Here is a 25,070-nt window from a genome sequence, read left to right as displayed (position 1 = left end):
CACTGCTAGCTGGCACTGGCTGAAGAGGTCTTAAGAAAACAGGGAGCATCTTAGGTTATTTATGCAGAATAAAGGAAAGGTTTATTGAAACAAAAAGAGGAAAATGGAAGTCAAATGATAAACAATCAAATTCTATACATGAGACCAGAGGCAAAATTCAGAACACCCTGTGATCTGTCTAAGTGAGGAGGTAGTGGTGAGCCACTTGTGCACAGGGAGGCAGTCAAGAAGGAGTGGCGCTCTGGGACTTCTATAGCAGGAGCAGTAATATCATCAACAGGGGTACAGAGGTGCTATTTTGAAACTTGTTTCAGTGGCCCTTAGCTGAGAACAGACATCAGGCACAGCAGGAGGCAAACTGAGAAATATTGAGTGTTGGGAGAGTTAGAACAGACAAAAGAAAATATTTCTTTACTCAGCGTGTGGTTGGTCTGTGGAACACTTTGCCACAGGATGTGGTGATGGCGTCTGGCCTGGGCGCCTTTAAAAGGGGATTGGGCAAGTTTCTGGAGGAAAAATCCATTACGGGGTACAAGCCATGATGTGCATGTGCATGTCCTGATTTTAGAAAAGGGCTATGTCAGAATGCCAGATGCAGGGGAGGGCACCAGAATGAGGTCTCTTGTTATCTGGTGTGCTCCCTGGGGCATTTGGTGGGCCACTGTGAGATACAGGAAGCTGGACTAGATGGGCCTATGGCCTGATCCAGTGGGGCTGTTCTTATGTTCTTAACTACAATTCCCAGGAAGCCTTGCAGGTCTCTTGTTATCTGGTGTGCTCCCTGGGGCATTTGGTGGGCCGCTGTGAGATACAGGAAGCTGGACGAGATGGGCCTATGGCCTGATCCAGTGGGGCTGTCCTTATGTTCTTATGCATAAGGGCAGGGCTTTTTTTCTAATGGAACGCGGGCGGATGGAGTTACGGCACCTTTTTGCAGGGGCCCCTCCCCTTTGGAGGCATTCCGGGGGGGGGAGCAAAACAGAGGCATTAGCTGGGTAGGTGCTGGGGGGTGCAGGGTGGGTGGGTGCCTGGCCCCTGCCTGACCGCACAACGACCCCCTCCTGCCCCATCTCCAAGCTCTCGCCTGAGCCCAGCCCGCCTCCCCTCCCCCTGCGCTCCGCTTCCCTGCTCAGCTTCCAAGCCGGTGGAGGGCACGGGGGACACACGCCGACGCCGTGAAGGAGGATGGACAGCCAGCCAGGGAGACGGGCTGTGGCACCCATGGAAGGCCCAGGTACTGGCTTGGCGGAAGACGAGGGGAAGGAAGCTGGCTGGTGCAGGTCCCATGTCAATCTGCAGCACGAGCCTAGGTGTGTCTACTCAGAAGTAAGTCTCGTTGTGCTCAATGGGGCTTGCTCCTGGGAAAGGGTGCATAGCCTTGCAGCCTGAGAGCCCAAGCCTATGCATGTCTGCTCAGAAGTAAGTTCCATTGTGTTCAATGGGGCTTACTCCTGGGAAAGTGTCATAGCCTTGCAGCCTGAGTAGACAGGCAGAGGAAGAGCTCTGAGGCTGCAGTCCTCTCCACAGTTTCCTGGGAGGAAGCCCCACTGCCTCTACTGGGACTGACTTCTGAGGAGACAGCCATAGGCTTTGGCTCTGAGGCTGCAGTCCTCTCCACACTTTCCTGGGAGGAAGCCCCATTGACTTCTGAGGAGACAGGCACAGGATTGGGCCCTGAGGCTGCCATCCTATCCACAGTAAGCCCCATTCACTAAAGTTGACTTCTGAGTAGACATGCATAGGATTGGGATCTTAGGCTGCAATCCTAGGCACTTTCCAGGGAGTAAGCTCCATTGACTAGAACGAGACTTACTTCAGAGTAGACATACCAAGGATTGGGCTCTTAATCCTGGCAGAGATATATATCTGCACCCAATTTCACATGCTAAAGGCAGGTGAAAAGGGATTCTACGTGTGTACAATGTGCTGTCCAGCCTTGCCAGAGATCCTCCTCATCCTTCCCCCACAAGCATGCCCTCCACCAGCCAGCGTTTGCAGCTCCTCTCCAGCAATGCACAGTAGCTGCTCAGGGCAGCAGAGAACATACAATTGCATGCCAAGCACCTTCCCAAAGACACAGAGTATTCCGATACCTGAATTAAACCATATTTAATTGCTTGTTTGCAAATGTAGCTGTTTCTATGTGCACCTAAGAACCCCTCTCATGTAAGAATTCCTTTTTTGTTCTTATTCCCACAGTTGCTTAGAGTAATTTTACTACATGGAACTCATGTAAGCCATTTTTCGGAATCCATTCACTGCTTCCTCTCCTTGTAGTGCCACACTACATACTACATGCTACAAGTGCACCTGTACAGTATTTTTCCCCATGTATAGAAAAAGTAGCTAGGGGGAAGGGGATGTGGAGATTGACAGCCCAAGCCTATGCATGTCTACTCAGAAGTAAGTTCATCTTTAGGGGGAAGCACATAAAGATTTTATTTATCCAATAAAAAGTGGTTTAAAAATAAATAAATAAATAAATAAATAAATAAATAAATAAATAAATAAAAGATTAACAAGTTGTGAGTTCCTGCACCTTTTCTTTTACAAAAAAAGCACTGCATAAGGGTATGAGTTAACACCTTTCCCAAGGTCTGCCTGAGAGGCAGTATGTTAGTTCAAGTTACACTGAGGCTACAGTCCAAGCCAATTTACCTGGCACTAAGTCCTACTAAAGGCAGCAGGACTTACTTCTGTGTAAACATGCAGAGGCTAGCGCCCTAATAATACCTTTTCTATTTATCAGAAGTGTTTTTCCATTTTTACACAGTTTACTTAAAACAGTGCAACCCATTCCAAGAGTTGGATGAAAAGAACTAGACCTTTAAATGAATTATAATAAGTTTCAGATGAATAAATGGCAGGAGAAGAAGATGCTGTAATACAGAAGTCTTAAGTTGATTGTTTCCGTTGTAGCCTTTTTTTTGGTTAGTCATAATGAGACTTGGCTATGGCGGATGTCACCACAAGCTCCTGCACTATAAAATTTGTCACTATACTAGAGATTCAGCACAGAGCTATGCTTGCCTTAAAGGTGGATCGTGTTTTCTCTGAGATTCAGCTTTGTCACTGAAGTAGCCTTCATGACTCAGTGTATCTTCCACCAACTCATGCAACAATGGCGCCCTCTCCTGGACAGAGAAGCCCTGGCCACAGTAATCCATGCTCTTGGAGTCTCCAGATTAGACCAGTGGTTCCCAAACTTTTTAGCACCAGGATGCTTTTTTTAAAATGACACTCTGTCTGGACCCACTTAGATTTACCAGACTTTTTAAAAAGGAGATCTGGAAATAATTGTTTGTTTGTTTGTTTGTTTGTTTGTTTGTTTGTTTGTTTGTTTGTTTGTTTGTTTGTTTGTTTGTAATAATGACCAGAAAAAGACCCTCAAACTTTATCTCTCTATATTCAAACATGCTTGCAAACTGCAGGAGCTCAGTTCCTTGCAGGGCAGTTAGCAGGTATCTTGCAAATTGCAGGAACTGAGCTCTTTGCAGCATAATTAGCAACTATATCATCTGGTTTTTCTATAGCCTCAGTGCTTGAGACAATTAGTTATCTGATCTTTCCATCATTCTTTGGTAACCCACCAAAAATCAGGTTGCGACCCACCAGTGGGTCCCGACCCACAGTTTGGGAACCACAGGATTAGGCTATTGCAGTGATTCCCAAACTGTGAGCCATGGCTTTTTTTTTTTTTCCACAGAGGTTAAACAACAAGTTCCTGTTTTATTGCCCCTGAGGCAGGTGAAGGATGATAGGTCCTGTTATATTTTCAAATATGTGATTGGAGAGGAAAAAGTAGCTATTTTATCTCAGAATTGACTACAGGTTGTGTTAGGATTTGGAGTCAATAGACTGAAATGATTTGCTTTGCTCCCCCCACTATAGAAACAAAAACTACCTTTCTTTCCCTTGGTGCACAGCAAACGTGGAACCAAAGACTTTTTTTTAATTGCCAGGACTTTTTTAAATTAATAGACTGTAATCCTGTTCATGTCTACCCAGAAGTCAGTCCCATTATAGCCAATGGGGCTTACTTCCAAATAAGTGTGGATAGGATTGCAGCCTATGTGTATGATATTGTAAGTTATTCTGTATGGTTTGATATGGGAGGAGGTCCACTGTGGGGGTGACACAAACCCTATTGATGCCTCTGGCATCAGGAAATAGGCAGGGGGGGTGTCCCATGACATGGCCCCCAGCAATCTGACATTGGTGCAGTGGCAAGTTCTCTTTCTGTTGCCTTGGACTTTCTCAGAAGCTACAAGAACTTAAACCAACATTTATTCCCCATAGGATGGTACAAGTTCAAGGCTCCTGAGCAAACAGAGACAGATAAAATCCAAGCAGGATCTCGTATTCCATGTTGGGAGCAAACATGAATGGAATCCCTGTTCTGAGTACCAGAATGCCTGCATCTTTTGAATTAGCTAGTCCATAGTAACACCTGTGACGTCTTTAGTTTGTGCTGCAAAAACTTCCCAAAACTTCACCACTGCCACTGAACCAACGAGGACTGACTTTCAACTTCCTGCCCCGGGCCATTTAACCGAAAGGAAGGGCCTTGTTGGCCACAGCTGAAGACAGGCATCTCCCCTGTGATTTGGTCCTGCCGTGACCTTCCCACAACAGGCAACGGTCTTCACGAACAGAGCATGACTATTCTCCCTGCAAGGATAACACTGAGCTGCTGTGCTTCCTCTCTCTCAGAGCCTTTGCATATAAACAGGAGGAGGGCAGGAGGTCTGGTCTAGAGGGTTGAGCCTCCATTTGCCCAAAGATAACACCCGAAGGTCGCCAGTTCGAGGCCACCGGCAATCCCTGTGTGGTAGGAGGCCAGAAAGTGATAACAGACTGCAAAAGTTCCATCTGAAATGTTGTGTGGTTCTTGAAAGATAGAACCTTTCTTCAATTGTAAAAATCCCTACGGGGATTTAAACAGCCTGCCTATGTAAACCGCCTTGAATTAAAGTCTGAGGAGAAATCTGATGACCAAGAAAGGCGGTATATAAATACCTGTATTATTATTATTATTATTATTATTATTATTATTATTATTATTATTATTATTATTATTATTAAACCTGTTCTCCTCTCCATCACTTTCTGTTTGCTGCTGTGCAATTTCTCCTGCACGGCTTTCCGTATCAAACTTTAAAAGCTGCTGGGTTATCATCACTGCCGAAAATGGGGACACATCTTTGGAAATTGTGCTTATACCTTTGAAGCAGTGCAGATTGAACTACTGTAATACACTTGATCAATTCCTGCTGCCTGTCTACTGATGGGAGTGAAGTGGGGAGCACAAATACATTCTGAAAGAAAAAGATCAAAACCTTCTGAAAGAGTTGCATTGGCTACCCTTTGTTCCCTGGCACTCTCCAAGCTAATTTTTTTTAAAGCTCTAAATCCCAAATGGTCGATGCGCATAGAATTGCCCTTCTCAAATTAACATCCTGAGCTGATAACAAATGCCAAATGTTGTTTTTTGCCTGCTTGTGTGTTATTCTTCCCATGGATGCCCTCCTCTCTTTGTGTGCTCTTGTCCCCCTCCCCTATCTAAAATACCCTATAAAACCTGCATCATTGTAACCCTTCGGGGTCCTCCACTTGTGTGTGTGGGGGTCCCGTCGTTTACTGTTGTCAGAAGTCCTCTGAATTCTCCTGTCATCTGTTGTTTGCCGCTCCAAAACCAAACTAACAGTGTGCCCATTCGCGATCAGTTTCTCCTGAGTATCAGAAAAAATGCTTTCTCCCATATGATTCCCGCCCCCAGGCAGGGCCAGCTCATCCATGTGGCCAATTGAGCCAGTTGTCAAAGCTTGGTGGAAAGCACCCACCTCCATCCATCCCTTCGCCTCCACTGCTCCTGTTCCCACTCCCTAGGTTGGAAAACAAAGGGGAGAATGTAACAGAGGCGGAAGAAGAGAGGTGAGAAGGTGCTCTAGCCCACCACTCTCCTCTCCACGCTTCCTTTTCTGCTTTATCTCCCATTTTCCAACCTAGGAAGAGCAGAGGTTGGCACAACACAAGTAAAGGGGGGGCAATGCTCGGCACTCCAGGCACCAGGAGGTCTCCAGCCACCCCTGCCCACAGGTTCTTAAGATCTGCTAATGAGGCAGAAGTCTCCAGCTTCAATCCCCTCATGAGGTACAAATGTCACCTACTGGAAGCAGGGTCTTCTGTCACGGCCCCAAGGCTACGGAGTGCTCTCCCTCAATCATCCTTCCTTGTGGCTTATCTCAGGAAACTAGACATGCTTCTTCAACCAGGCACTTGAAACCTGAGGTAGTTTTATTGTTAAACATTTAGTTCGCTGTAGTATTTTTTTTAAATTAGCATAACACTTTGTTGACATTGTTTTAACTAGAATATTTTTGGAATTCTATCCTGTTATCTCTCTGTATCTGGTACACCACCTGCTGAACCAATGTCACAAGACAAACACTAAAACAAAATCAACACGGCAACCTGCGTTTTTGAGTGCACAAGGGTGAGTTTTCTGTCTCCTTCTTCTCTGTTCGATACCAATCCAGGTGGCACAGAGAAGGGCCTGGTGGTACATGAAAGGTATTTTAAGCAAACAGACATCCAGCATTTAAAACATTTCGATTCAGGACCAAAGATTCAAAATGGGGAAGGGGGAAAACTGTGAAAAATAAACTCTTTACAAAATGAGCATATAGCTGGCAAAAATACAAGGGACTCAATCTAGCTAAGGTTAATCATGACTCAGTCCCAACGGAAGCCACAGAATATAACTCAGTTTTGACTAACTTGTTCCACAGGTACCAATGGGAGCGATAACTACCTTTAGCTACATAGGAGTCATAGTCATCTGAAACTGTGGTCAGGTGATAGGCCTACCAAGAGCATGACAGACTTACATTGGTTTTTTAGTCATTACCTCATCCCAGGGAACCCTGGGTAACTTTGTTTGGTGAAGGAGGCTGGAGAGGATCCTTGGAGGGAAGCCATGGCTGAAGAGCATAGCTATATAGCTTTGTAGTGTAGCACAGCTCAAGGCCTCTTGGCACCTGATGTGGCAAGCCAAATACCCCTCTTTACCCACACTAGGGGTCACCTCAGCTGCTCCTTCTCCAGTTCCCTGGATTTGAGAAGGAAGAGGAGAATGGAACAGAACAGAAATGTAGAAGAGATGGAGGGCTAGATTGTCTTTGACACTCTAGCCCACTAGTCTTTCCTAACCACGTTCTCTTATGCTGAATTCTCCTCTTCCTTTTCCAGTTCAAGGAGTAGGTGGAGGAAGGTGGATTCGGTCCACAAATCTGCTGCCTGAGGCAACTGCCTCAGTCAACTTCATGAATGGATTGGCCTTGAGCTTGGCTGTTAAAATGGGGGAGAGCACAACCAACTTCAATACTGTTCCCCGTCCCACAAAATGTCATAGTGTGTTCAAAGCACCAGGTTGTAGCTAAGTGCCAAGGAAGGAGCAGTGTCTCCACCGCTTTCCAGTAATCTGACAACATGCCCGAGGTCCCACTTGGGTTTCACCAAGCTAAGGGCCTCCAGCTGCAATCCAGGAAGTCTGGCAATGCAGCCACTAAGACGCCTGGGATGCTATTTTCCGAACCTTCTGACATCAGGCACATTTGGCCTTGCCAAGACATAAGGGCAGTTCTGGGGCAGGAACCAAGATGTTGCTAAAAACAGGCTCATAATTCTCGGGCAGGGCTTGAGGGTTCTGTGCCATGACCTCCAGCACGGTGTTGCGGATTTCCTTGGAGACATCACCACGCAAGTCCAGGAGCAGGGAAACATGGTCATCACTGACAAGAGAGCAGACAGAAAAGACAGTTACCTCCCCTTTGGCCTCTTGCTGCCACTTCTGCAAGAGAGTTCACAGCAGATCCAGGGAAGGGAGGGCTCCATCCACTGGTAGCTTTATGTCCAGTCTGTTCCTTAGCCTGCCAGCAGCTCCTTCTGCCTCCTCTCCCTGGAAGGAAGACCCTGGAAGTGGGGCCATATCAACAACTGCCAGGGACCAGAAGAAGGGAGCCAACGAACAGGTGGCCCACCTCTATGGGTTGCCAGCATCACCATCAGCTTGTCCTGGAGGACACCTGTACCTTCTTTAGCGGGAGGCACCATCTCTCAATGGCAGAACGCCTGCTTTGGTGCAGATGAACCCAGGTTCAATCCTTTGCATCTCTCTTCAAAGAGAGCAGAGATAAATTCCTGCCCATAATCCTGGAGAGCAGTTGCCAGTCAGTTGCCAGATCAGCAATATCGAGCAAGATGGACCAATAGTCTTACTCAATAGAAGGCTGTTTCCTATATTTGGTACCAGGGTATTTGCGTCCTGGACGATTGCATCCGGGTCAAATGTGTCCTGGTCATTGGCATCCCTGGACATCACGCCTCGGGTTTTTTTTGGCATTCCTGCTATTTGTATCCCACTATAACTGAGAAACAAAACTACTACAATTGGGCAACAAACCCCACATTATATATCTAGGCCTCTTATCCCAGTCCTAACCCTACATTTGTGTTTTAAAAATAAAAAAGTTCATCCAATATAAATATAATATATTGAAACAACAAATGTCTGGGATGCAAAGAGAAAAGGCGCAAATAACCATCATTGGGACACATTTGACCAGGATACAGTTATCCAGGATGGTCCTGTCACTTTCTCCTTCACACACACACTGCTGGTGGACTTTCCAGTAGAGGGTCACTATGGAAAACAGGACTAGATAAGTCTTTGCTGGACTGATGGATCTTCGACCTGATCTTTCTTATGTTCTTATGCCCCAATCCTCTGCTCACTATCAGAAGCAACTGTTACCCTGCACATGCCTGATCTTGTCTGATCCCGGAAGCTAAGCAGGGTCAGGCTTGGTTAGTGCTTAGATGGGAGACCACCTGGGAATACTGGGTGCTGTAGGCTTGTGTGTTGGCATCCTTCAGTCTTGGAAGACTATGGTATTGCGCTCTGAAGGGTGGTTCTGGAACAGAGTGTCCTCTCCAGTGCACAAAGCCTGGGTAAAGTAGCTATGGAGGATAGACTGTTACCCATGCAGCAAATCCTCCCTCTCCACGTCGCTGAAATGGTCCAATGGAAAGGCAGAAGCCAATACAGTTGGTTCCAGCAGCGTCGCAGGAGTTGCCAAAACATGACTGTGTTGAGCCATGAACTGCCTCAGGGACTCCAGCTCCGAATTTTGCCTTGAGGTTGACTCCTGAAGCCTTTTCCATAACTGGATGTAGCCACAAGGCAGTGGAGGTTTGGGATCCAAGTTTTCCTTCTCTCAGATGAGCTGCCTTCCCAGGCTATCGAGTCCCATCTACCCGGTGGCCGTTCAGTCGCCTCTTACGACAAGTACAGCCAAACTGAGGGCCTATTCTTATCCCCAGCCCCCAGGGGAAAGCTATAAGCTGTAGGCTTATACCATAGTCTTTCGAGACTGAAGGTTGCCAACCATTATCAGAAGCAGTCATGCAATGGCACTACTGGTTTTCAACAAAACACCGGAAAGGCAATTTCTTGACCCCCTCCCCTTTTGTGATTTCTGTGCTTCCGAATCAGGAACGAAATGCAAACCTGATACTGTGGGTTGCTGTGGTGCAAGATGTGACCTGTGTGGCTGATTGGCATTTGGATGGCCTACCTGATGTCGGGGTATTTTTTTACAAAGCCAAGTACTTCCAAGCTAAGCGTTGAGGGGTCCTTGAGACCGATTAGCTCCTGCAGGTCAGCAATCACTTTGAGGGTCTGTGCGTTCTCCATCACACCCTGGGGAAAGAAATAGGAGGCAGTTCACACGATAGAGTCCTGCCTGTACTGGAATAAGCTATTCCAGTTGGTATTTTCCACTGCTACGTTTCCAAGTTTATTTTGGTTTTTCAATTATTCTGCCTTAGGTGACATCTCTATGGTTTCGTTTGTGTGTAATTGGAAGCACAGCTCACCTTTTCTACTCACCCATGTTTCCAGATTATATTGGCACCCTGACAGTTAGGACTGCAAATCTGAGCAACTATAGAGTTAGAGGGGTGTAGTAGAGGGGAAGTGGGGGCAGTGGAGCTCTGGGACTTCTTCAATAGCAAGAACAGTGATGACATCAGTGGGAGTGCTCAGATGCTGCTTTAAACTCTTTTCAAAGGACCCTAGCCAAGAAGTCGAATCCGGCTCAGCAGGAGGCAAACTGAGATGCTTGCCTAAGGGCATATGTTAATGGCCAACCTTTAAACTTTAGGGCTCCTGGACCTTTAACTAGTGTGTAGAACAGGGAATTTCAGCAGGTGCAGCTTGACATCTATGAGATGACAAGTTGCACCTGCTGAAATTCCCTTTTCTACACAGTTAAAAGGTCCAGGAGCTAAAAGGTTGAAAGGGTGGCCACCGTTTGTCTATCTGGGAGCCAGCACATCACTAATGCTACAATCATATGTGACTGACCTTAGAGAAAATCTTTTTGAACACAGTGGGACTTACCTCTGAGTAAATAGGCATACTGTCTTGCCATACTGCTTCCCTAGCAAAGCCACACTGTCTGTCTGTCTGTCTCTAGGGATCCCCAGCTGCTACCCACTTCTTCCCAGGGGTGTGCCTGGGTAAAGGAGATGGCTGTTCCCTCTGCTCACCAGGGTGCAGAAGAGCTCCTTGAACTGCGAGGCATCTTGTAGCATCCTCCGGGCCATCTGGCTCCTCTCGTCAGCGTTCCGGCACACCATCCTTTTCTGCAGGAGGGCTCTCACGTACTGGGTCATGACCAAGTGTGCTGTCTCTGACACAAGGTGCTGGACATCAAGGAGGAAAGACTTGGCTGGTCAGTCTGGGCACTCCTCGTGGGAGCTGCGCTGAGACAGAGGGCAGAAATGCACTGCTCCAGCACGTTTCTGCATCCCACCCGGAACGGAACTTTTGAAGCTATGGCTAGGAGTAGCCACAGCTGGAACTATAAAAGGAGCCAATTCTATCCAACTTTCCAGCACTGGTGCAGCCACAATGCAGCCCCGAGGTAAAGGAACAAACATTCCCTTATCTTGAGGAGGCTTCTGGGACCGTCTCCCCACCACAGGATGCAGCTCTTGCCCCATTGGCATGGCTGCACAAGCACCGGAAAATTGGATAGGATTGGGCCCTGAGTCAGGCTCAATCCCCGCTCAGCCATGAAACTTCCTGGGTGATCTTGGGCCAATCACTAACTCTCAGCCTCACCTCCCTCACAGGGTTGTTGTGAGGACAAAAGGAGGGAAGGAACTACCTATACCAGCCTGAGCTCCTAGAAGATAGCCCTATACTGCTCTGGGCCAGGGTATCTTAGAGACCGCCTACTCCCGTACAATCCGGCTCGCCCTCTCAGGTCATCAGAGAAGGCCTTTTTACAAGTGCCGCCACCCAAGGAGGTCCAGGGGGCGGCTGCAAGAAACAGGGCCTTCTCGGTAGTGGCACCAACATTATGGAACTCCCTTCCCCTTCACTTGAGAATGGCTCCCTCTCTTGAGACTTTTCGGTGAGGCCTGAAGACCTTGTTGTTTAATCAAGCCTTCTGACTTCATGGCCTTTTTAATATCTTTTATACATCTTTTAGTTGCTTTTTACAGGCCTGATTCCTCTAAGAACTGCTGTTTTATGCTCTTTTTATTCTGTCTTTTAATCTGACTACTGTTTTTATGGTCTCTGTTAATGTGTTTTTAATATGTTTTTTATCTGCTATTTATTGCCAATTTATGTTTTTTAAATTTGTTTTTACATGTTGTTAGCCGCCCTGGGTCCCTTTTAGGGAGAAGGGCGGGATACAAATAAAGTTTATTATTATTATTATTATTATTATTATTATTATTATTATTATTATTATTATTATAGCCTTCAGCCCTAAGCTGGCCAGCCATCATCACAAAGCTCTCCCCCAATCACTGTCCAGACGTGGGAAGGTCTTACCGTGCTGACTGGTTTGTGAGCTCGGCCAAAGCTTTCCGCATGCTTGGCCACCACCTCACATATGCTGTTCATCAGGTGGGGTTCGGACAGCCACTGACGAGAAGGCAGCTGCATCAAAAGAGGCTGGGGCAGAACAGGAAAGAAACCGCTTAATTTTTTCCACATGTATATCTTGTCACCTTTCTGGAAGAGCCTGCGCTCCGTTTGCCACTGGATGTGTCAGGTTTCTACCTGCAGATCTGTCAGCATCTCCTCCAGCAGCAGCCGACAGGCTTTCTTCTGAGCTTTCTCCAGGGCAGCATTCAGGGAGGGTGGCACCTGGCTGGGCTCCGAGGGCGATGCCCCGTCTTCACACAAGGTTGACAGGGAAGTGCTGCCAGTGGAGAGAAGAGAAACGGGTGGGAAGTGGGATGACAGCAGACTGCTTGCAAGAGGGCAGTCTGGGAACAGAGGTGCCCAAGAAGGGCGATAGCAGGCAGTGGCCTAGCTAGAGGCCATGGCTGTTGGAGGAATCTCTTAAAACTGGTTTCCTCTTCAGGGGGGAAGCAGAGTAGCTTCAGCAGCAGACCCCCCCCCCCTCTTGCTGGGAATCAACCCAGGGAGCCTCCCACACCCGGCTGACCGCTAATCAAGAAAGACAAACAACATTGGCTGGTTGAAGTTGCAAAGGAGATTCATTTACTCACAGTTCATTAGAAGTATGGTTACAGCATCTGATTGAGATCAGAGGTACACTAACTTAAAAGATAACAAGGCCCTGAGGCTGCCTCGTCCTGCGTGCCATGTGGTCAAGATGGCGGCGCCAGCAGAGCCCTGCTGCATGCCATCTTGTCTGCTCAGTGGTCGTGAGGAAGAGAGAAAGAGGGCGTGCTCGGAGCGAAGGGAAGGCTAAATAGGGTCTGGGGCCACGCCCCCACATAGGTCATCCAAAGGGGACAGGTAGGGTCACTGGGCTATGGCTTAACCCTTTCAATGGACAGTATCCTGCCACCTGTGGAAGCAGAAGGAGTTGTACCAACTCCAACACTGGCGCCCGGAGCAGTCATGTTGTGACAACATGTGATGTCAATGTCACTTCTGGGTTTCCCTCTCCCAAGGACATGCTGGCAGTGGTGGCCTTGTGAACCTGCCTTGTGATCCTTGCAATTTGAGTGCCCTTCTCTGGACTGTCACCTCGCGTTTTGGTGGCCTCGAGGTCTGGCTGACGCCCCCTTCCTCCTCCTTCTGAGGCTCAGCGACAGCCTCTACTTGCTCAACTTTAAAAGAAATTACTCAGCGGCACCCCCTTCAACGGGTGCCCAGGGCACCCATCACACCTCAGAGGTGCCATTGATTGCAGGTTTGGCAACGTACCTGAGAGCCAGGCAGTTGTTGAGGGTTGCCAGTAAGTAGGGTGCGTAACACTTGGATGCGGCGGGCTCTTGCTGATGTTCCTTGCCAAATTCCACCAGGTCTTCACAAAGGCTGTGGAGAAGCAGAGAAGTGTCAAGGCAGCTCAGCCAGGCAGCCTTCTGGCATGAACCGTACCATGCAACGAGCAGCACAGGGTGAAGAGACTGTGGGGCTCAGTGGGCTGAGCGGGGGTGAAAATTCAACTAAGAGCACAATCCTGTGTGTGTCTACTCAAAAACAAGTCCCATTATAATCAATGGGGCTTGCTCCCAGATAAGTGCGGATAGGATTGCAGCCTAAGGCTGCAAGGTGAGAGATTCAAACAGGAACCAACCAGACAACTGTTAGATCAGTGGCATAGCTAGAGGGGATGCAAAGCACTCAGTTTTGCAGGGTGTCTCACCGCAGTGTGCAAGCAACCCCTTCCCCTCCCCTTCAGAGCCATTTTGGGCAGGGGGAGCAAAATGGAGGTGAATGCCTTCGTTTTGCCCCCCCCCGCCTGGAATGGCTCCAAAGGGGAGGGGGCCGCTTGAACGCTGCTATGAGGCTCCCTGTAAAACTTAGTGCTTTGCACCCCTTCTTGCTACACCACTGGGGAGGATCGTTTTCCTGCCTTTCTGAACAGAAACAGGAAGGAATCTTATTCTTTGCAAGGAGAAGATTGAGGAGAAAACTGACCTGCCCAGAAGGGCCTCGAGCTGTCCCAGAGCCATGCTGCAGACTTTCTGTTGGAGGCTCTCTGAGATGAAGTTTGCCGCCCGGATGTTCTCATCCAGTATCTGTGACAGACAGAAAAAGGAAAGGAAGGGAGGCCGGGGAGAAGAAAGAGCCTTTGCTTCTGCAACCTGCAGAAATTACCCAGGCTTGCTCCTTGGTATGGTTCCTCCCTTCCACGTCACTCCTGCCTACCTTCATTGCAATATTGGGCAGGCTGGTCTGGAAGCAGCCTTGATAGTCTGATTCTGGCTCTCCCTCACTGAACCACTCCTTGAACTCTATCTCCAGGGTCCTTTGCATCCATTCAGCAATGCTTGCCTAGAGGGACAAACAGAAGGCATGAGAGGAGTTGAATCAAACCTGAGCTCAAACCCAGTGTCGAGAAGCAGAGGAAGAAGAGGCTGGCACGCTGCTAGGTGAGGGGCGACATTACTCAATGTCTCTTTCCATTTGGATCCTCAGGGACCTGATCCTGGCCCCAGGCCAGTGTTAGGAGCTGTGGGGCCCAACTGGAAACATTTTTTGCAGGGCCCCAGGATTACCGCCAAGGTCTGTAGAACAGTTTAGATATAAATAACATTTATTACAAACTTTGGATCTCCAAGGTAGAACGGAAAGCAATCAAAACGTACATTTAAAAAGTGCATGTGAGTTATGGAACACATGGATCTAAAAACATTTGAATATAAAATTGCATACAAGACTAGATTAAACTCGCATGGGGCCCTTAGGCACGGGGCCCAGTTGGGAACAATTGGTCCAATTGGCTTAAAGCCAGCCCTGCCTGGGCATCCCACTTACCTGCACTTTGCCCAGGTAGGTCTCTTCCAGATAGTCTACTACATCGGTGGGAAGCAGAGGACCCAAGGCTGAAACGTCCACTTCGGGAAGAAGGCTTGGATGAGCCATCATTTCTGGGCTGCAGAACCACAAGCAAGATCAACAGCAGACACACATCAATTTTCAACATGCACCTGTGATGTGCACATACCTGACAGTTCAACCAAAGCAGAATTATTTCTGCTGCCCTAGGCACTGTATTTTGTGCTCCGGCACAAGGACAATGCAACCAGGGCTTCAGAAGGGCAGGATCCAAGCATGGACATGAGCCAGGCTGGGTTGCTAGACCTTGTGTACAAACCAGCTAAGACAAGATGAGCTTCTCAGCTAACTTCACGGCTCCTACAGTTGAGCTCTGGCTCACATGAAGAAATAATAAACCATAGCTGAGAGCCAGGATGGTGTAGTGTTTTGGGAGTTGGATTAGACCTGGAAGATCCAGGTTCAAATCCTTGCTCCTGGGTGACCCTGGGCCAATCATTATCTCTCAACCTACCTCATAAGGTTGTTGTGAGGACAAAAGGAGGGAAGGAACCATGTACACTGCCCTGAGCTCCTTGGGGGAAGGGTGGTATAAAAAGTGTGAAAAATAAAAATAAATAGTGGTTCTGAACATGTGCAGAGTGCTCTTCTCACAGCAATCTGGGATAAGGTTCTAGGCGGCAGGCACAGCCTCCAGGTAACCCTGTGGCTCTCATCTTAAAAATTAGCTACAGTGCTGCTTCTGCCATTTTCTCTGTGACCCACAGCAGCTACCAGTAGTGATACGGACCTTGGATAGACATGGAGGGCCCAATGGAGGAGAGTGAAGATTTCCTGCTTGTCAAGGTCCCAAGTGAGGAGTTGGTGCAGGTGGTTAGCGAGAGCCCGGTGATATGCAGCAGAAAAGACAGAGAGGATGTCATAGTGGGGCGGGCAGCACTGGACCATCAGATCTTTCACGATGCACAGTTCGGTGAGGATGTTGTGCTGCAAGGAAACCAAGTGCCCAGGGAAATGCTGACCTTGGACCATACTGGGTGTGACCCGGAAATGAGCAGCCACAATGGTGTCTTGGATGACTTGGAAGAACTTCTGCCTCCAGGCCTTGGGGCGTCCTGGCGGGAGGAAGCCCAGAGCCTGGGACCTCAGCAGGAGGGCGTTGTCAAGGCCTTCTTCCCGCTCAATGATGCGCATGGCAGAGACAAAGAGAGCCGGGTTCTCAGACACCAGCCTTGTGCTGCGGGCCACAGTGTGCCACAGGTGCTTGGCCAGGGCCTCGTTCAGTTCTGGGAGGCCCCTGAAGTAGGCCTCTACGCTGGCTAGGTGGGACGAGCTGAGCAGGTTGTGGTGATGCAGCTGGGAGAGGATGTCATCCCGCAAACTCTCTAGGTCCGTGAGCCTCACGTGGGCTTCCAGGAGATGCTGCTGCTGCAGGAGATCAATGGCCTTAGATAGGAGTTTGTGTACTGTGTGGGGAGAGAAACAGAGAGAAGCAATTCAGGGCCCCAAGAGCACGGCTAGAACAAGGCAAAGCAGTTTGATACAGTGGAAGGGTGTTGGAACAGAGGTTCAAAGCCCCACTCACTAGGTGATCTTGCCTACTCACGATGTCTCCTAAATCTACCCTCACTGGGGGCAGGAACCGGGGTGGATCCCACCCTCATGCCTTGAAGGAAGGGAAGGATAATAAAGTTATAAAAAGATGATCTATTAATGAGAAAACACAAAAAGACCACTGCCAGACCAGGTAAAATGTTCATCTAAGGTCCATCCACTTGTTGCCCAGTGGGGTCAATTAAACGCCTCTAGGAAACCTACAAGCTGGACTCTCGCCCGCTTGCTGCTTTATTTCAACTGGTATTAAACTGAGAGCCAGGGTGGCGTAATGGTTTGGGAGACCTGGAGAATCCAGGTTCGAATGCCTGCTCAGCTGTGAAGCTTCCTGGGTGACTTTGGGCCACTCTTTCAGCCTCACAAGGCTGTTTTTGTTGCTGTGAGGACAAAAAGAGGGAAGGAACCATGTGCTGCGCTCCTTGGAGAGAGGGCGGTATAAAAATGTGAAAAAATAAATAAGTATTCAGTGGCAAACTGCTTATGAATGCTGGACTTCCAAGTTTTACCCTGCAGCTGCCCAATCTTGTCTGATCTTGGAAGCTAAGCAAGGTCAGGCCTGGTTAGTACTTGGATGGGAGACCGCCTGGGAATACTGGGTGCTGTAGGCCTAGAGACTGAAGGTTGCCAACCAACCAATTCCAAGTATGGCTTGTTTATTCCTCATTATGATTTTGTTTTCATGCCTAAATAGTGGTTTTAGAAATTGCAAGCTGTCCAAGGGGAGCCAGGCCAGACAGTAAGTCCGTAATGTATGGAAATATCTACCGTAAAATGGCAGGGAAGTCACCCTGCAGGAGGAAGGTCTGCTTTACGAACCCAGCAGCCTACCTGGTAATGCCTCACCTGAGAAAAGCCGGGGCAATGCCTGGACAACCGAACCCAACTGGGCATGCTCCATTGCAACGTTCTGCAGCAATTGCAGGCTCTGGAAAGAGTCAGCACTGGACGCCAGTTCCTTGCACACACTCTCCAGTGTTTGGTGCACATGTTGGACATCTGTCCTGGCAGAATGGAGCTGCTCCAACCCCATGCTCACGCCCTCCAGGTAGGACTGTACTGTTGACTGGGGACAGAGAGAGCAATGATAGAGCAGGACAAAGAACATGGGTACTTCATAGGAGATGAAATAGTGCAGCTCAGTGGTGCAGCACATCTTATGTGTGCAGCACATGCTATGAGTGTCCCAGGTTCAATCCCAAACACCTCCTGGTACGGTTGAGGAAACACCCATATGAAAACTTGCAGAGCCACTACCAGCACCCTTGTGGTTTGGTGGGGCTGGACACCCCCTCCAGGATACTTGAGGCGGTTGCACTGAATGTTCAGCATTCATTTTTAAAAGACTATCTTGCAGCTGTCACAAGCAGCTAACTGCTCATTAAAGCTGGTGGCCACAGATAGGCATGTGTCTTTCCATCTGCATCGAAAGCTGCATCCAGCTAAGCCCACAGGCCATGCTCCTGGATGAGCACGCAGTGCACATGGGGATGTGAATCCCAATGGACTAAGTATTGACCAACAGTTGCTTCCAGGCTTAGATCTTCTTTCCTGGAGCACAGCCTTACCCCCAGGGCATTCCCATGTTCAATACCTGAAGGGAAGACTCTCAGAACTGACCCAAGATCTCCCTGTGCCTGAGGCAGTCTGCCAAACGCTACTCTTATCTGGTGGCCTGCCACTCCTTCTTTTCCTCCCATTCCCTGGATTTGAAAAGAAAAAGGGGAACAGAGAAAAGAGGAAGTATGGAGGAGAGGAGACATTCTAGCCCACCTCTCTGTCCCCCTCCACACATTTTATTTCACTCTGTTCCCATCTTTCTTTTCGAATCCAGGGAGAAGGAGGAGGAGAAGAGATAGAGGCAGGTGGATGGACAGAGGTGGGCATCCCCTGCCAATCTGCCACCTGTGCCAATTATCTAATGCGGGGGTGCCCAAACCCCGGCCCTGGGGCCACTCGCGGCCCTCGAGGCCTCTCAATGAGGCTCTCAGGGAGCCCCCAGTCTCCAATGAGCCTCTGGCCCTCTGGAGATTTGTTGGAGCCCACACTGGCCCGACAGCATGAGGGTGACTGTTTGACCTCTCACGTGAGCTGTGGGATGAGGGCTTCCTCCACTGCTTCTTGTTTCACGTCTGTGATGCATTAGCGGCAGCAAAGGAAAGGTCAGCCTTGCTTTGTGCAAGGCCTTTTATAGGCCTTGAGCTATTGTAAGACCTTCATTCATTCATATAAGTCCATCTTTAATATAGTCATCTATGTAAACTTATGTAAATTTATTCCAATTTTATATGTAAATTAATTCCTTTTTCCCCTGGCCCCTGACACAGTATCAGAGAGATGATGTGGCCCTCCTGCCAAAAACTTTGGACACCCCTGATCTAAGGCCCAGATCCTAACCCACTTTCCAGCACTGGCATAGCTGTACCAATGGGACATGTGCTGCCTACTGCAGTTGGGTGGCACTCACAGAGGCCACCTCGAAGGAAGGGAATGTTTGTTCCCTTACCTCGGAGCTGCATTGCCCTTATGTAAGTGCTGGAAAGTGGGTTAAGACTGCACCCCAAGTTGGTCACATGGATAAGATGGCCCTGAAGATTTTCTAAATCATGTGAAGTAAGTATCTTGCCTCGGCAGACAAGCACGGAAAGCAGCAATGCCCACGGGACACTGGTGGGTTGGCAAAAGGCTGTGTGGCTACCCACATGCTTCTGTTTCCTTTCTTCCACACAGTATTTCTCTACAACAACATCTGTTTTGTTGAGCCATTTTTAGGTTGAGCTATTTTCTGTACAAATGAAGCTGCAATCCTATCCACACTTACAAAGGAGTAAGCCCCACTGACTATAATGGGACTTACTTCTGAGTAGTCATGGATACAGTTGGGCTCCGAGTGTCTTTGTTTCTGTGAACTAAGCACGCAATCATTTCACTAATGCGGAAGTGCGCAAGAGATAACATAGCTAGTGTGTAGCTCAACACAATCCTAAGAACAACTTTCTTGGCAATAAACTCCTTGGAAATCCACAGGTCTGGATTTCCTGGGTTTTCAAACTGTGGCACAAGTATAAACAGCAACAGAATGCACAGGAACATATATGATCAGTGCTGACCCAGGTGTTCAGACAGATGTTTCCCTAGCACACACACACCTTTATGCGGGACTGGATGGAACTATTGCGTTGAATCTCTCGGAACCGATAATGTCCCAGGCTCTCCAGTTGGTCTGGTCGATAAAACACCCCGGATGCCCACTTTAAGGCAGCTCCTCTCGCTAACTTTTCAGCTTTCTCCACTTCTGGCCATTCCCCATCTAAGGCAGAAACAACATAACCAAGCAGTGTGTCTTTAGCAAACAGGAAAACCTCTTCCGACCCAGCTGCTTCCTTGGGATTCAGGAAGGAAATAGGATGTGATTGCTTAGTAACCTAGAAGAGGTGGGGATAGATGCAGTCAGCCTTTTGCTGGAGGGGACGCTTTGTGCAATGCTCTGGGGTGGGAGGCCATGACTGCGATGTCAGAGTGCTGACTGCAATCACTCGCTGCACAGGCAAGAGAGAGTTTAGGGAGTCTAGAAGAGGGGCTTTTGTGAGATCCATTTGCTGGTGATGACACCAGCTCTGGTTCTGACAAACACTGAAGGGGCCAGTGTACCTGTGTCTGGATGGCACTCAACGGCAATGCTAAGAAAATTAAAATAAGCATGGGGGGGAACAGAAGAGGCCAAGTGCATTTTGGGAGGGGATGAGCTTAATCCCATATTCGAGTTTTGAAAACAACAACAGCAGCGCACAACAACAGCATCTGAAACATAAATGAGAGCTCAGTGGAAGCGACTTTATATCTGAGTTGGTGCTCTTTATGTATACTGACTGATGATAAGAAAGGAGTGTCCTCTGAGCAGGGGTGGTGTTAGGAGTTGGCCAATTTGGGCACAGTTCATGAGTCTCCATGCCCATCAGAGCATGGAGCTGACCCCTGGCTGGGCTGATCCCTGCAATGGCGTAGCTAGAGGAGAGAGAGCAGCACGCAAGCGGCCTTTACTCATTCCCTTTGGAGCCGTTCAGGGCAAGGGGAGCAAAACAGAGCCCACCATTTTGCTCCGCTTGCCCAGAATGGCTCTGAAGCAGAGAGGGAGTGGCCACTTGCATGCTGTGCTGAGGCTCCCCGCAAAACTTAGTGCTTTGCACCCCCTCTAGCTATGCCACTGGATCCCTGAATTCTCAGTGGTAGTGACTAATAATTCATCATAGGGTGGATGCTCACTGCTTTGCTGAAGTAGATCCCTAGCAAGTGGACTCTGAGGGTGTGCAAAGGGCCTTTCCATCAAGTACGCCCAGAGGTCCAGCAGTGATGGGAGGAAGTACTTGTTGGGGGTTGTGGTGGTGTTGGCCCTCCTTGGCATCCCCTCTGGCTCAGCTTATGATGGCACTGCTTCAAGCTGTGCAAGATGAAGGCTGCAATTCTATATATACACTGACCTGGGAGTCCAGTCCCATGGATCTCAAAGGAATGTATTTTGCAGTAGACATGCATAGGCTCATGCTGCAAATATGTCACCCCAAACCTTCTTTCAGCCTGAGCTGTGGATGGAGGGATGTTGGCTCCCTATGTGGTTACATGCACCATTCCCAGGAGAGGATTTTTGCTAAGGCCAGGCCTGTTTCTATTCCAGCCCTAATCCGTGAAACCGACCCGCCATTGCTCAGCAGAATGACACAGCAGGATGTGCTTTCTCTAGGAGGCGCTGATAAGAAACCCCTAGAGTGGTATTATGATGATGACTCTATGAACATATATTTATTAACAGGGCCTTGCCGTAAACACCCAGAGCTCTTTGCTCTCAAACCCAAATGCCCCCTTGCCTATGACTAAAACACACGGCAGGGGGGTGCTAGACGGTGCCTCTCCCATCTGCTCTTGGTTCTGGCAGGCAGAAATTGAGCCCAGACAGGTCCCTCCGGAACCAAAGTGCCTTGGTCAGTTTCATAGAGACAGCAGCTACCACACCAGAACCCCACACATGCAGAATTTGACCCTGGGCTTTTTTCCAGATTGGTCCTTCCCAAATATTGTTCTACTTTCTCCCCTCCAGGCCTTGCAGTGCAGTTTGCTTGTTTCCAAAAATTACAGTTCCTACTGCTTCACCGGAGTCCTTCTCTGTGATCTTTGCACAAAAAGAGAGAGCACAGTCTTTGGGAAACTCTGCAAGGTCTCCAGAAAACTCCGCTCCGCAAAGTGCAGGACTAATTGATACATTTCTTTTATCATGCTCATCTTAGCTAGGAAGGTGTCCAGAAGGGTGGGAGTGCCCTCTTTTGCTGGGGCAGAAGACAGAGATCCACCCATTTGGGACTGGGTACATGCTTCCCCCAAAGCCCACCCACTCACCGAGGAAGGATTGCCCACTTCTCACACCCCATCAGATTCTATGGGCACTGGGATCCTGTAGTGGCCCTTCCCGTTTTACCTTTCAAGTGGCTGGAATCCTGCCCTTCTGCAGACATACCCATAGCTCCAGCTGCTGCGTAGAAGTGGCGAGTCCAGGGCTGGGCTGATCAGAGGAAGCCAAGCCAGCAACAGCAGTTTCCGCCAGTGATGCCACTCACAACTCCTCGGGGGCTTGTTCTGTAACACTGCAGATATACTCAGGATGTAGGAACAGGAGGGCGGGGAAAACAGCAAAGGCACTGGCCGGTTTTCATTCCTTGGGAATGCTGAGTTAGTAGGATGCAGTCATTCTGAATGCTCCTGTGTCGTGTTAACACACTACGCATGCACACATGCATGGTGCATGCAAAGAGGTTGCCAGACTCCATACGGTGCATGCTTGGGTCTTTTGCTGCCCATGCTGCATTGTCTTGATGCTGATGGAGGACAGAAGAGTGGAGGGCTAGAGAGCCGTTCTAGTTCCCCCTCTTCCTCTTCCATTCTGTTGCTTTTCAAATCTAGGGAGGAGGAGGAATGATAGAGGCAGAGGGAGGTGGGTGCCCCCCCCCCACAAATTGCCACATGAGGCGACCACCTCAGTTAGCCTCCTGGACAGGTCAGCCCGGATGCAAGCAGTTCACAATGTACTGGACTGCTGCTTGCTTAACAGAAATTCAAAAACTCACTTTCCTATTATGTGCCCCAATAGCCAAATAAGGAGCAGTGGGATGGCAACCCAATGAATGTGAAGCATTCTGTTCAATCAAAATGTACCACCCTCAGTAGCCTTCTGCTGTCCAAGGAGAAAGGGAGAGTCTCACACACACACACACACACACACACACACACACACACACACACACACTGTTCAGGTAGATTTCACCTAGCCTAGATGCACAGTTTGACTGCTGAATTGTGGGCATACATTAGTGGGCAACCAGCAGGTGGTTCTCAGTTTGTCAAAATCCAGTTCCCATATGCACTGCAACACAAAATATTTTGGAGGTGTACTGCCACCAAATTGTAAAAGTCAAGGAGTTCATCTGACAGCTGCACACCAGAGAGGTACATGTCTTTCTTTGCTGTTGGATCAGATAACCAGATAAATCAGCAGGAAACGGTTTGTATCAAGGAACAATTATAATTGCCACACAGGGCAGGATCGAGACAAAAGAGAAAGAAAAAGTAAAGGTGGTAATGGCTGCTCAAGTCTTAACCCAGAAGTACCTAACCCAGCAATGTTCAACCAGTGTGCTGTGATGCTCTGGTGTGCCACGAATGGTCCGCAGGTGTGCAGCAGGAGTTTGCGGGTCATTTATTAGTAAGGCCATTATAAAAGTCCTGTGGGAGGTCATTTATTAGCAGGACCATTGAAGGGTGTGAGCTTCCCCCCCCCCACTAGCAGCATGGTGTGCCTTGTCCAAAAAAACCCGACAATTTTAGCACCTTGTCAGTGTGCCATGAGATGAAAAAGGTTGGAAATCACTGACCTAACCACCCGGGTTTAATCCCAATCAACCCTAGCTATTAATTAGGAATTGTCGGAGACATATTGTCATGTCCATGGTGCTTCATTTAAGGCTGCAGCAGAAAAGAAGAAGCAGAAAGAGATAATTACCCAAAGAGGAGAGATGAAACTTTTTTTTCATTTGGGCAAAAGTGGGGGAAATCCAGTGAAATGCAGCTTCCTTTATCTCACAGTGGCCCAGCAGATGCCTCAGGGAGCATTCAAGATAGCAAAAGACCCGCATCCTGTTGCCACTCTCTGGCACCTGGCGTTCTGAGGCAACCTACTTCTAAAACCAGGAGGCTGCACAAACCCATCATGGCTTGTAACCTGTGATGGACTTTTCCTCCAGAAATCTATTATTTACTTATTAGATTTGTATTCCGCCTTTCTCCCCAAAGGGCACCCAAGGCAGCTATCTGTCCAATCTGTCCAACCCCCTTTTAAAGGCATCCAGGCCAGGTGCCATCACTACATCCTGTGGCAAGGAGTTCCATAGACTAATTACATGGTGGGTAAAGAAAATGCAGATCCAAATGTCATGATAATGCCATCCCTCCGTGTGTATGAAGAATATAAGAAGAGCTGGATCAGTCCAGCTGACCCCTATTTAACAGAAACCCAGTCCTAATTACAGTTGTAAGAACATAAGAAGACCCTGCTGGCTCAGACCAAAGGGGGCTATCTAGTCCAGCTTCTTGTATCTCACAGCGGCCCACCAGCTGCCTCAGGGAGCACACAAGGCAACAAGGCGCAACCTGCGTCCTGGTGCCCTCCCTTGCATCTGGCACTCAGAGACAGCCTACTTCTAAAATCAGGAGGTTGCGCATACCCATCATGGCCTGTCACCTGTGATGGGACATCTTCCAAAAAACTGTCCAATCCCCTTTTGAAAGGCATCTGGGCCACATGGCATCCCCACATCCTGTGGCAAGGAGTTCCACAGATTAATGACATGCTGCCGTTTCAATGAGAGTATGACTTTGGGAAAAGTCTTAAGGACATCAGAAGAGCCTCACTGGATCAGGCCAAAGGGGCCCATCCAGTCCAGCCTCCTGTATCTCACAGTGGCCCAGCAGATGCCCCAGAGAGCACACACGACCACAAGAGACCGGCGTCCTGTTGCCCTCCCTTGCGGCTGGCATTCTGAGGCAGCCTCCTTCTAAAACCAGGAGGCTGCACATACACAGCAGGGCTTGTGAGCTGCAGTGGGCTTCTTCTCCATCACTCTGCCCAGTCCCCTTTGGAAGGTGTCTAGTTCAGATGCCATCACCATATCCAGTGGCAAGGAGTTCCACAGAGCAACTGCCACTGGGGGTGTTCCCCCCAACACAATGCAGAGCTGGGCATTCTGCCCACCACGCCCAGTGGCAAGGAGTTCCATAGAGCAACTGCCACGGGGGCTGTTTCTGGGGGTGTTCCCCCCAACACAACGCAGAGCTGGGCATTCTGCCCGCCACGTGCAGTGGCAAGCAGTTCCACAGAGAGACCGCAGCCAGCACGGGCTGCTGCCACAGCCGGAGAGCCTGCAGGGCAGCCCAGAGGCGCAGTCCGGAGACGGACTTGGGTCGCTCCCCGCGCCGGCCGGCAGGGGTCGCTGCCGGCTGGGCGCCCTGGCGCAGAAGGGGGCGGGGCGTCGAGAGGGGGCGGCCCCCTCCCGTCGTGCCCCGCGCGGCCGGA

The 25,070-nt window shown here is 49.0% G+C and overlaps 1 protein-coding gene across 2 annotated transcripts; it reads right to left on the bottom strand.

The window, feature by feature from the left end:
• Positions 1–6,279: 6,279 nt before the first annotated feature.
• EXOC3L1 (exocyst complex component 3 like 1) lies at positions 6,280–22,033 on the bottom strand. Of its 2 annotated transcripts, none has more exons than XM_066637270.1 (13): positions 21,924–22,033; positions 19,606–19,766; positions 17,303–17,522; positions 15,636–16,311; positions 14,825–14,942; positions 14,216–14,341; positions 13,985–14,085; positions 13,268–13,378; positions 12,146–12,287; positions 11,915–12,037; positions 10,615–10,770; positions 9,639–9,763; positions 6,280–7,793 (listed from the first exon to the last, which is right to left on the bottom strand). In XM_066637270.1, exons 1-13 carry the CDS (start codon positions 21,964–21,966, stop codon positions 7,607–7,609), a joined length of 2,289 nt encoding a protein of 762 aa, XP_066493367.1. In that variant the 5' UTR covers positions 21,967–22,033; the 3' UTR covers positions 6,280–7,606. The 2 variants fall into 2 exon arrangements, with proteins under 2 accessions (XP_066493367.1, XP_066493368.1); XM_066637271.1 differs by having other exon boundaries at positions 21,963–22,026.
• Positions 22,034–25,070: the final 3,037 nt, after the last annotated feature.

This window comes from Tiliqua scincoides, chromosome 9 (genome assembly GCF_035046505.1).
Source record: "Tiliqua scincoides isolate rTilSci1 chromosome 9, rTilSci1.hap2, whole genome shotgun sequence".
In the NCBI taxonomy this organism is placed as follows: Eukaryota; Metazoa; Chordata; class Lepidosauria; order Squamata; family Scincidae; genus Tiliqua; species Tiliqua scincoides.
Note: the sequence above shows the minus strand (reverse complement) of the source record. Positions and strands in the feature narration are given on the sequence as shown.